Below are 11791 nucleotides of genomic sequence, written 5' to 3' on the forward strand. Positions count from 1 at the left end.
GGTAAATGTCCAATAGGTGTTAGCTATTTTCATGTAATCTGTGTTGTTCAAACCCTAGGACTCTGGGTCTTTTCCTATCTGCTCCCTTAATTACACAAAAATCTGGTCAACACTTTGAAATTACTGCTCTCAGAGCCCAACTAAATGTTCAGCCTCCTCCCATCTTCTTCCTATTCCTCCTTGGCCTGCTCAACAAGCAGTGCTCAAGTACATCCTCGATGCCTGGGCTTGGTGGGGGGGTTGGGGGGGAAATCAGCACTTGCAGCTCCAGCAGCACGCGGGAAGAATGCTGTTTCCTGGCTTTCCGGGAACTTCCATTGAGAGGAAAGCAAAATCATCATCCATGACACTGAGGACAAGGCCAGGCAGCAGGCCTCAGAGTCAGTCTATAGAGGCTTAGGAAGGCAAGAGTCCATGTGACCTGTTGTTTGAGGTCCAGCAACTTTCCCCTGGCCTTGCCACAGTGCACCCCAGGCACAAAAGTGAGGCCATCATTCCTGATAAACCCCACCTGGTTCTTCCACACTTCTTGGACCACAAATTCCTCATATTTCCTCCTTTCAAAGGTTTTCTTCATGCTTTCTAGTTTTACCTCTGGCCCATAACTTTTTTATTTTTATTTTTAATGTTTATGTTTGAGAGAGACAGAGTGTGAGCAGGGGAGGGGCAGAGAGAGGGAGGCACAGAATCAGAAGCAGGCTCCAGGTTGTGCCCTGAGAGCTGACACAGGGCTCAAACCCATGGACCTGGGCCAAAGTTGGACATTTAACTGATTAAGCCACCCAGGTGCCCCCCATTACCTTTTATTTTCCCTCATGTACCACACCTACTTTTCCTCCTAATCTTTTATTCAGCAAGTACCTGGAACATCACAGATAAACAAGGATCTTGTAAGTTTACATTTCACACACACAGGCCAAGAGCTCCCTGAGGACAAAGGATGCCTTGTTCACCTCCGTAGCTTCCGTAACACCTGGCATAGCACCCATCTGTGCCCCAAAGGAGTAGACATATGTACATGAAGAGGTGGACCTTCATCACAAACCCCTCAGGCCCTAAAATAGAAATTGGCTTTCTTCCATTGACCATTTTGTTCTAACAGTCTCTGATCACCACTCCTGGGGCCAACCCAAGGCCAAAGCTGATGGGTGAGGATGGAGATACCAGTGCCTTCAACATCTCCTACACCAACTTATTCCTGGTGGGCTTCCCTGGATTGCGAGAGTGGCAGCCCCTCCTGGTCCTGCCTCTTACCTTCCTTTATGTGACGATCATCTCTGCAAACGTCCTGGTCATCCACACGGTGGTGGCCCAACGGAGTTTTGCATCAGCCCATGTACATGCTCATCGCCCTGCTCCTGGCTGTCAACATTTGTGCTGCCACAGCCGTGATGCCCCAAATGCTGGAGGGCTTTGTGCATTATGCTAACCCCACGTCACTGCATGGCTGCCTGGACCAGATGTTCTTTATCTACTTTACTCTCCTGGACTACAATCTCCTGCTGGCCATGGCCCTAGACCGCTACGTGGCCATCTGTCACCCACTCCACTATACTGACCTGATAACCTCCCGCCTGCTGGGAGTGCTGGCCATTCTTGCCCTGACACGGAGCCTGGAAGTGGCAGTGCCTTTGGTGGTGCTAACGTCACGAAGTCGATTCTGCCAGACAATGGTGATTCAACACTTTGCCTGTGAGTACATTGCACTGCTGAGCATAGCTTGTGGAGACTTGACTTTCAACAATGGGTTGGGACTGACCATGCTGTTGGTCACTGTGACCTTGGCTCTAGCCCTGCTAGGGACCTCCTATACACGCATCATCTATGCTGCCTTCTGGATCTCTTCTGGGAGAGCCCGAGCCAAGGCCTTGCACACATGTGGCTCCCACTTACTGGTCATCCTCACTATCTACCTCTCTGGTCTCTCCACCTCCATTGTCTTCCGAGTGGCCAAGACTGTGCTCCGGATGTCCAGAACCTGCTCAGTGCCATCTACTTGCTACTCCCAGGATCCTTGAATCCTATCATTTATGGAGTACAGACCAGGGAGATCCGGCAACATGTGGAAAAGATGCTCTATGGCAATAAATCAGCCCAGGAGGTTGGGGAGAAGCCAGAGACTGCAGAATATGAGAGTGGAGGGGCAACTGCCAGAGTGAAAGGACTTTATCAACTTGGGAAGTGGGGCTTATGACTTCTGGGAATAAGAAATAAGCAGGCATCACTGAAGGACAGGCTGAAATCGTGAGATTATGGGCTCAAGGGAAGGCCCGTTGTTAGCCAACTACCACTTTTTAAATTCTTAGAATGCTTTTTCTATTTCCATTCCAATAATAAAATTGCTTTTCCCTATTTATCTTTCTGTTTAGTTTCTTTGTCCCCTTCCCCCTGACTCCTGAGAAAACCCCAGTTAATATTTGGATGAATAGAGCCCCCCTGGAAGCTGTACAGAGCGTCATACAGGCCACAACACACTCTGAACATCCTGTCTGAAACAAATAGGCTAGGCCCTTCCCTGGGGCCCAGTCTCTCCCAAATACAGCCTAAGACTTGACATGAAGCCCAGTCTGACCAAATATACAGGTCAGCCTTGCACTCTCTAGTCTAACCCAAGCACACAGGTTGGGTTGTAGAGTCTAACAGTCCCAAACACAGGTGAGCCCCCAGGCTGGATATCCCAATCTGACATAGGCACACAGGTCAGGCCTACTCCAAATATCCAGTCTAGCCCACATAAACAGATCAGGTCCTGCCCCCCCGGGGACATCAAGTCTGACCGACACCCAGACCAACTCTTCGCCCAGTAACCAGTCTGTTCCAAAGACCAAACTAGACCCTGATATGGTACTTGAGTCTGACCCAAACCCATAGGTTAGGTCACTCTTCCCATGGTAGCCAGAGTGAGCTATCTAAAAGTATTCCCTGCTTAAAAGTCTTCCACAACTCTTTCAACAAGATGGAGCGTCCTTCAGGGCTGTCCCAGAAAGGAGCTGTGGCGCCTGCGTATTATGCAGAACCATGTGTAAACTAGGCCTGAGTTTTCTCTTCTGTTAACTGATCATAGGGACCTCCCCAAAGGTGCAGGCAAGAGTGAGGATCATGGGCATTTGGGCCACTTCTTCAATAACTTACTTGTACTTTCAGGGCCTCTCGAGCCAAATCCTGTATATACCACTTCAATGTATATACCATTTGATGACGGAATGCTGCTGCGCAGGTGCAACTTTATGGCTTGGTGGGTCAGACAGCTCCCAGTTCCTGACGGGAAGCTCAGGTCACACAGTAGTTTAGTGGCCCATGGTTAAGCATTCAGTCTCTTCTAAGGCTGAGTAGCAAGCCAAAAGACGTTTCTCAAAAGGTGAATACTTATTGACAGAGGATGGCAGGGCTCTGTTCCAAAATCCAAAGAGCCTGCTAGAGGCTCCAAATAGCAACCCTATCTGCCACCGCCACTTCAACACCATAGACCTACTGGATCACATGGCCCAAGTGGCAGAGCAGCTGCAGGGCGGGCCTAGGCCTATTGTAGAGCCTTCTCTTGTTCCAAGCCCTGCTCAAAACCAGTAGCTTTTCAGGTCATTTGGTAAACAGACCAGAGTAGCATACCTAAATAAGGAATACACTGCCATGCTGACGCCAGCATCCAAAGAGGCCCGTAGGCATTGTGCCAGTCTTTTGCTTGTGGGAGGAGCCAGATGCAACAATTTATCTTTCACCATAGAAGGAATATCTCAATATGCCTCATACCATTTGACCCCTAGGAATTGCACAGAGGTAGAAGGCCCCCAAATTTTTGTCAGATTATTTCCCACCCTCTGACACACAAATGTCTTACCGATAAGCCTAGAGTAGTTGTTACTTCTTGCTCAGTAGGTCTAATCAGCACGTCATCAATGTATTGGAGCAGTGTGGAAAAGGTAGTCAAGATGAACTAAATTATGACAAAGGGCTGGAGAGCTGATACACCCTGGAGGTGGAACATACACACAATCACCTAGAACCTTGCCTCTTGTAAGTATTTGATTAGGAGCATCCAATGATGGTATTTTGAGTGTCTCTATTACCACATCACACCATAAACTATCAATACTTCCTTTACCACTGGAAATAGTCATTAGTGCCTTTAAATCTAATCAGATTAGAGAATCAATTCCAGAAACTCCAGAACCAATTCAGAAGATTCATCCTTAAGATTCTACTCCTCTAGAACCACTTTTGGTACCAAAATCTGTATCAGTCAGGGTTCTCATTCTCTATAAAGAGAAATAAAACTAATGAGAAAATGGGAGGGGAGAGCATGAGAGAGGGAGGGAGAGAAAGGAGAGAGAGATTTTAAGTAACTGTCTCACACAATTGTGGAACTAGCAAATCTAAAATTGGCAGAGCAGGCTGGCACACTGGAGACCCAGAAAAGAAGTGATATTGTAGCTCAAGTCCGAAAGCAGTCTGAAGACAAAAGTCTTTCTTTCTTAGGGGACCTCAATCTTTCTTCTCTTAAGGCCTTCAACTGATTGGATGAGGAACCCACATTATGGAGGGTAATCTGATTTACTCAAAGTCTACTGATTTAAATGTTAATGTCATCTAAAAAAAATATCTTCACAGCTATCTAGGCTAGTGTTTGACCAAGTATCTGTGTACAATGGCCTAGCCAGTAGACACATAAAATTAACAATCACAGATGCCTAGGCTCAGAAAAAAGCCTACCCATATGTGGAGAAAGTGCCCTAGCACAGAGCCAGTCTACATAGAGAGCTCCTGAAATTCAAGGATTTCTGTCAAAACATTAACTGAACAGAGATTTCAGTGATTACACACACTAGGGAATAGTCTCTGCAAAAGTAGTTTGGAAAAGTACCAAACAATATTTCAACAACAACCAAAAAATTACAGGCATTACAATGAAATAGGAAAACATAGCTCATTCAAAGGAACAAGAAAAACTGACAGAAACCATCCCTGAGGAAGCCCAGCCACCAGACTTACTAGATAAAGATATTAAAACAACTGTCTTAAAAATGCTTGAAGAGCTAAAGGAAAACATGAATAAAGGAAATCAGAAAAACAATGCATTAAAATCAGAATATCGACATGGAGACAGAAATCGTTCAAAGGAAACAAACAAATTTTAGAGCTGAAAAGAATAACTAAGATGAAAAATTCACCAAGGGGGCTCAAACAGATGTTGAGTGTGAAGAAGAATCAGTGACCTTATGATATGACAGTTAAATTATTGAGCCTAAGGAACAGAAAAAATATTAAGAAAAGTGAATGACCCCTAAGGGACCTGGGGGACATAAGCAGTAGAACTAGCGACGCATTACAGGAGTCCCAGAAGGAAAAGAGAGAAAGGGGCAAAAAGATTATCTGAAGAAAAATGGCTGAAAACTTCCCAAATTTAATGAAAGATGTAAATCTACTGATCCAAGCAGGTCAACAAACATCAAGAAAGATAAACTCAGAGATACACACCAAGGTACATTGTAATCAAACTGTCAAAAGCCATTAGGATAGCTAGTATGAAAAATACAAAAAATTAGCAAATGTCAGCAAAGATGTGGAATAATTGGAACTCTCATGCATTACTGGTAGGAATGTAAAATGGTGCTTGAGCCTACAGAAAAGTTTGGCAGTTCCTCAAGTTCCTTCAAATTAAACATTGAATTATGATGTATTCCCCACAATTCCACTCCTAGGTATATACCCAAAAAAACTGAAAACAGGAATTCAGATACTGGTGCATCAATGTTCAGAGCAGCATTATTCACAATAGCCAAAATGGTGGAAATAACATCAATGTCTATTCACATATGAATGGAAAGACAAAATGTGATATATACATACAATGGAATATTACTCAGGCTTTAAGAGGAATTAAAGTCTGCTATATGCTACATGGATGAACCCTGAAAACAGGCTAAGTGAAATAAGCCAGACACAAAAGGTCACATACTATAGTATTCCATTTATATGAGGTACCTAGAATAAGCAAATTCAAAGACAGAAAGTAGAATAGAGGTTACCAGGGATTGAGAGGTGAAGGAAATGAGGAGTTATTGTTTTAGAGTTTCTGTTTGGGATGATGACAAATTTCTGGAAATAAGATAGTGATGATGGTTGTACACTGTATATGTACTTTATGCCACTAAATTGTATGCTTTAAAGTGGGTAAAATGGTAACACTTATGCTAATATATTTTACAATAGAAAGAAGAAATAGGCATATGTTAAGATCAGAATTGTAGAAGGCATCTGAGTAATTTTTCTTAAAATTTCCTCCCTGAACTCTCAAAGAACAGAAAATATTTTTTCAAATTTGACCTTTTTATGAAAATAAATGACAAATTTGGTCTCACATAATCGCTTTGAAAGTTTATTTCAGAATGACCAATAGGACCTTATCCAGATAAAGGTCCTGCCAACACTTCTCACAGGTTATGACTCAGTTTTGCTTCTATGGACCCACCAGTCAAAGCAGTAAAACTAAGTCTTCTTATGAAAACTGAGGTCACCAAAAAAGGGGTGCCAAGTGGGCAATGAAACCCTATTCAGTTACTTCCTATTTGCAAGATGACCTCTTTTGCATTCCTAAAACTTCTACTTTGATTCCCAATATATTGATTTAAAATATCAGTACTTTCACACTATTATATAGAAACAGTACTTTAAATCAATTGCTCCTTTTGCTGCAATAAGGTCCAGCAAAACCTTAGCACTTCAAGCAAACCTACTGTGCCTATCTATGCTCAAGAAGTAGTTTGGCTGTGAGGAAGTGCTGGTCTTTTCCAAGCCTTTCCTCAGGACCCACACATCAGACACTCTTCTCTATTCTCCAAAGAGCACACCATGGCTGCTGTGTTCCTCTCCTTCTCTTCTTCTTCTTTTGTGGCCTTCTCCTTATCTTTCAGCTTCTCCTTATTTAGAGTGAACTGGATTGGATTCGCTGCTGGTCGTGTCCTTAAGTAATACATTCCAGTCTTCAAACCCTACACAAAGGAAGCAAATACAACAATTAGAAATTGTAAGAACACTAGACATTCGAAACCAATGTTTAAAATACATTTCCATAAACCACATCAGATTGTTTTCTAAACCTGAAATTCCATCTCCTGTAGGAAGCCTTCTCAAAAATGCTTAAAGACAGTCAGTACATTGTGTTCATTTTACCCCTAAAAAAGCTTATCTTTTTGGAAATGTCAAACATTTTTGTTCTATAGTCTTTTGTTTTTATGTGTATGACTTCCATGTTTGCCTAAAACAATGTCTGCCTTATAATTATTTAGAGAGCTAGACTGTGTCTCTGTAAAGAACAGATGATGGCTACTTCAAGGATAAGTACCATCATCTTCTATTTGGTATCCCCAGTCTTAGCACATAGTATGTATTCAATAAATGTCTCTTAAAATAAAAAGAAAAAAATTTAATTCTATATAAATACCCAGGTGATTGCCAGTTAATAAGGATAGAATCCAGAATCACAGGACTTTACAGTAGCCAATGACAAGCTAAGTAATTTGGCTTTTAGATTGTACATAAAGTGGAGAAACAATGGATGTTTTTGAACAGTGAGTGGGTTGAAATGTGTAAAGTTTTATATTAGAAATGGTAGCAGTTCACAAGATAATGCAGTTACTAGAAGCAAAGAGATCAGTTAACAAGTTAAGAATAATGGTAGTGGAACAGGAAGAAAGATATTCAAGAAACAGTACAAAGGTACAATCACAACTTGGTGAGTAATTGTATGGAGAATAAAGGGAGGGTCGTAGGTAACTCCAAGGTTTCAAAACTAATAATGAAATAATCCTAAAAGAAACAAGAAAATCCAAAGTGAGAGCTTAATCTGGCACAAAAACCATGGTTTGGTTTTAACATATTGGATTTGAAATGAAAGAACTAGGTGGCAATATTTAAATAGGCAGCTAAAAGGTAAAACTGCTCCAATTCCAAAATATCCCAAGCTGGCAACAAGTCCATGATTTCCTCCACCAACCTGCTTCCAGCCGTAGAAGTGCATACTAGTGAGTTTGCCATAGTTAGGCTCAGCAATGTGGATGTTCAAAGACTGGCTTTGATCAATGAAAGCACCTCTTTCAGCTGCCATCTTAAGAACGGTTTTCTGTGAAATCTCCCACACAGTCTTATAAAGTTGCTTCAGGTCATCAGGAATTTCTGGTATGTTCTGAAGAAGGAAAAACAAATGTTTATTGCACTCTGGCTGAAGAAATCAGCATAATTAACATAATTTTTTTAATGTTTATTTATTTTTGAGAGAGAGAGAGAGAGCAAGTGGGGTAGGAACAGAGAGAGAGGTGGGAAGAGGATCCGAAGCAGGCTCCGCACTGACAGCAGCGAGCCTGACGTAGGGCTTGAACTCATGAACCGTGAGATCATAATCTAAGCCAAAGTCAGAGTCTCAACTGACTGAGCCACCCAGGCGTCCCTTTAATTAACATAATTAATGATACCAGGGTCTGGCCTCAGTTCTATTTCCTGCCAGATCTGACCCATACCATTCAGTATCATACAATATGAGCCCTTATCAAGTTTCCCAAGACTGCTTACCTCTGGATTAGAATGTCCAACAAAACTCCATTTAACCAACAAAATATATGGCTGGTGGTAATGATTAAAGATCCATTTCTATTTGGATTATAGCCAAAATATTCATTGTTCTAGAGGCACTTAAAAAAGGAAGGAACCAAGCAGCAATAAATGACCCTTGAGCTTTACAGAAAACACAAATAATCAGGGCTGTAACTCACAGGTACATGATCAAGGGAAGCAATGAAACAAACCCCTTTTGGAGTCAACAGAACATTTTCTTAGGTATAGGGTTAATCTGCATCAAAACATACAGACTAGCTAATAGTGTTACCATTTCTTCCAGCAAAAATAGAACTGTTACAGAAATCTTTATCTGTGTTACCAAGGAGACAAATGTTTAGACAGAGGCCTCCATCTACAAATAAATGCTTCTTGGGCACCTGGGTGGCTCAGTCATTTGAATGTCCGACTTTGGCTCAGGTCACGATCTCGCCATTCAGAGTTTGTGCCCCACATCGGGCTCTATGCTTACAGCTCAGAGCCTGGAGCCTGTTTCAGATTCTGTATCTCCCTCTCTCTCTCTGCCCCTCCCTGGCTCGTGGTGTCTCTCTCTCTCTCAAAAATAAATAAACATTAAAAAAAAATTTTTTTTAAATAAATGCCTCTTGATTCTCGGCTGCAAATATGCAAATATTTTATTGTTAAATACTATTTGCAGCTCTGTTTTTTGGACTCTGAGTCCTCAATCTCCACCATACTTTTAAATTAGGTCTGACTCTCTAATTTCACACTTTATCAGTGGTCCCCAAACTTTGATGCATTTTGGAATGACCCAGATGGTCTTTAAAAAATACTAATGCCTGGTTCCCATTTTCAGATGTTCCAACTTAATTGTTATGCAACCTAAGCTTCCGAAATTTTTTTTAAGCTTCAGAATTTTAAAAGCTCCCCAACTGATTCTTATGTACAGAGAAGTTGGAAACTACTGCTTTATATTATTGCACAAACAAGAGGGAAAGGCCTAGCTATGTGAAGATGTATATAATCCTAGCACAACAATGCAGAGGTGAACATAAGCCTATATGACCACAGTGAATAGCCATTCTTTCTCTCCACTGCCTGGGATAAGTGAGAAGGTACCAATGTCCAACTTAGCTACTAAAGAGCACACTTCATTTTCATTCTGTACCTGGATAGAACCATTGCATGCAATAATCTGATTTTTCATCTCTTCATTCCACAAGCCCCGCTCGGTAAGATCCTTCAGTAAGTGCGGATTTACAATCTGAATGAAAAAGCAAAAAAGATGCCAAGGAATAATTAAGAATGACAGGGCTAAACAGGATCACAGGCCTGGAACTTAAAGTAAATAAGATCATTTAAAGAAGCATTTAACATTAGATTACTTGGTAAATTCTGTATTTTATAAAACTAAGAGGCCCATCCTACCAAACAAAAGCTGTATTCCTTTAAAATCTTGACCTGTTATTCAAGAAACGTAATATTTGCAAAGGTGAAAAGAGCCAGCATTGCCTAAGATGGGTAATCTTTGTGGACTCTTTTTTTTTTTTTTTCCTAAGAAAGGATACAATAAATACTTAAGAAAAATTAGAAATGCATCCACTCCAAACCTACAGAAATTGATTTCAGGAGATCTGGAAATTCACAAATAAAAATCTTCTAAATTAGTGGTTCTCAACCCTAGCTGCATATTAGAATTACCTGGGAACTGTAAAAAAACACTAGTCCTACCCACCAGAAATTCTAATTTGTAAACAAGTTATTTGTAAAAATTTGTAAATTGTAACCATCATTACAGGATGGTTAAATACCATGTGAACTCTAACATCAACAAGTTACTTTCCTATGTAACCCTCAAAAATTCATTCTTTTGACAGATATTTATTAAATGTCTATTATGTGCTGAAATAGAGTAACACTGGAGATGAAGATGACTCAATTTATCAAAGCTGTGCCCTGTACTAAGCAAAAAGGGGCAAACTAAATAGGAGTTGTCATTTACTCCCAACATCGGGCTTTTGCACAATCTCCTGTAGGTCTAGTCATGATCTCACCTGAAATTCTCCCGACAAGACTCTGCGAGTATAGATGTTGCTGGTATAAGGTTCGATAGACTCATTATTTCCCAGAATCTGAGCAGTTGAAGCAGTAGGCATCGGGGCAATAAGTAAACTGTTTCTTATACCATACCTAAAGAAAAGGAGATTATCAGATGCTGGTCCTAAAGCTATAATCTGCCAGGAAGGCAGTTACTTTATGTCATTGTAGTAAATGCAGATGCTGTGAGTGACACCATACATGCATTAGACTCATATAATGACTTTTGCATGCAACCCCAGTACAGATGCAACTTCACAGTATGAATGGTATAGCTTGCGCCTCTCCTAAATGCCTGAATCCTCAACTCAATTAGCACAATTTTTAGTGCTGGCAATTCTTATTATGCCGATTTATTAGCATTTGATACACTAGCTTGCTCAGGGAAATACTCAAATGACTGTTGGAGAGTCCCCACCTGTATCAGGGTACATTCATTCAACCCTCACTCTTTTCTAAGTACCTATATGATCACTGCGCTAAGCTCTTTAAGGAAAAATAATGATGTGAAAGTGGTCACAATCAGACATCTATCACCAAAATTCTCCACAGGAAAAAATTATGCTCAGATTATGTATATTCCTGACTTCTTCTATTACCTCTTTAATCATAACGTTCCTAGAGGAAGGTTAACATCTTTGACTCTATTCACTGCCAAACAGAGTGCTTAAGAAAGAGTACACTATCTGAACACTGCCCTTAGCTTGTTCTTCAAAGCTTAGCCTAAGAGATGACCCCTCTAGAACATCTTTCCCAAGCAGGGAGACAATGCTGAATACAAATGCCAAACATAAGGGCACCTGAGTGGCTCAGTTGGTTGAACGTCCAATTTTGGCCCAGGTCATGATCCCATGCTTCACGGGTTCGAGCCCCACATCAGGCTCTGTGCTGACAGGCTCAGAGCCTGGAGCCTGCTTCGGATTCTGTGTCTCCCTCTCTCTCTGCCCCTCCCCTACTCTCTTTGTCTCCCAAAAATAAACATTAAAAAAAATTTTTTTAATGCCAAATATAAATATTTCTTCTGCAAACATTTTCTATGACATGTACCTTTATGTACATTTTAACTACTTGTGTTACATGTCTTACCTTATTTAGTCTTAAGTTTCTCAAAGAGTTTGTCTTTACTACA

The 11791-nt window shown here is 41.2% G+C and overlaps 2 protein-coding genes across 2 annotated transcripts in view; one reads left to right on the top strand and one right to left on the bottom strand.

Annotated features, from left to right (window-relative positions):
• The first annotated feature begins 762 nt into the window (after positions 1-762).
• Positions 763-2290, top strand: LOC121039521 (olfactory receptor 52Z1-like). Its single transcript, XM_040489764.1, is given in 3 exon segments — positions 763-1321; positions 1323-1959; positions 1962-2290. Coding segments are annotated over 3 exon segments (1047 nt in total). The 5' UTR covers positions 763-1144; the 3' UTR covers positions 2195-2290.
• Positions 2291-6359: 4069 nt separating this feature from the next.
• RRM1 (ribonucleotide reductase catalytic subunit M1) overlaps positions 6360-11791 on the bottom strand; it is a 37149-nt gene continuing 31717 nt past the window's right edge. Inside the window, exons 16-19 of the mRNA XM_040489150.1 lie at positions 10620-10755; positions 9734-9829; positions 7991-8179; positions 6360-6986 (exon numbers count right to left, since the gene is read on the bottom strand). Of these exons, the coding sequence (XP_040345084.1) occupies positions 6798-6986; positions 7991-8179; positions 9734-9829; positions 10620-10755 (610 nt within the window). The 3' untranslated portion in view covers positions 6360-6797. The remainder of the gene's footprint in view (positions 6987-7990; positions 8180-9733; positions 9830-10619; positions 10756-11791) is intronic.

This window comes from Herpailurus yagouaroundi, unplaced genomic scaffold, assembly GCF_014898765.1.
Source record: "Herpailurus yagouaroundi ecotype Mexico unplaced genomic scaffold, PumYag 180, whole genome shotgun sequence".
NCBI classification, from domain to species: Eukaryota; Metazoa; Chordata; class Mammalia; order Carnivora; family Felidae; genus Herpailurus; species Herpailurus yagouaroundi.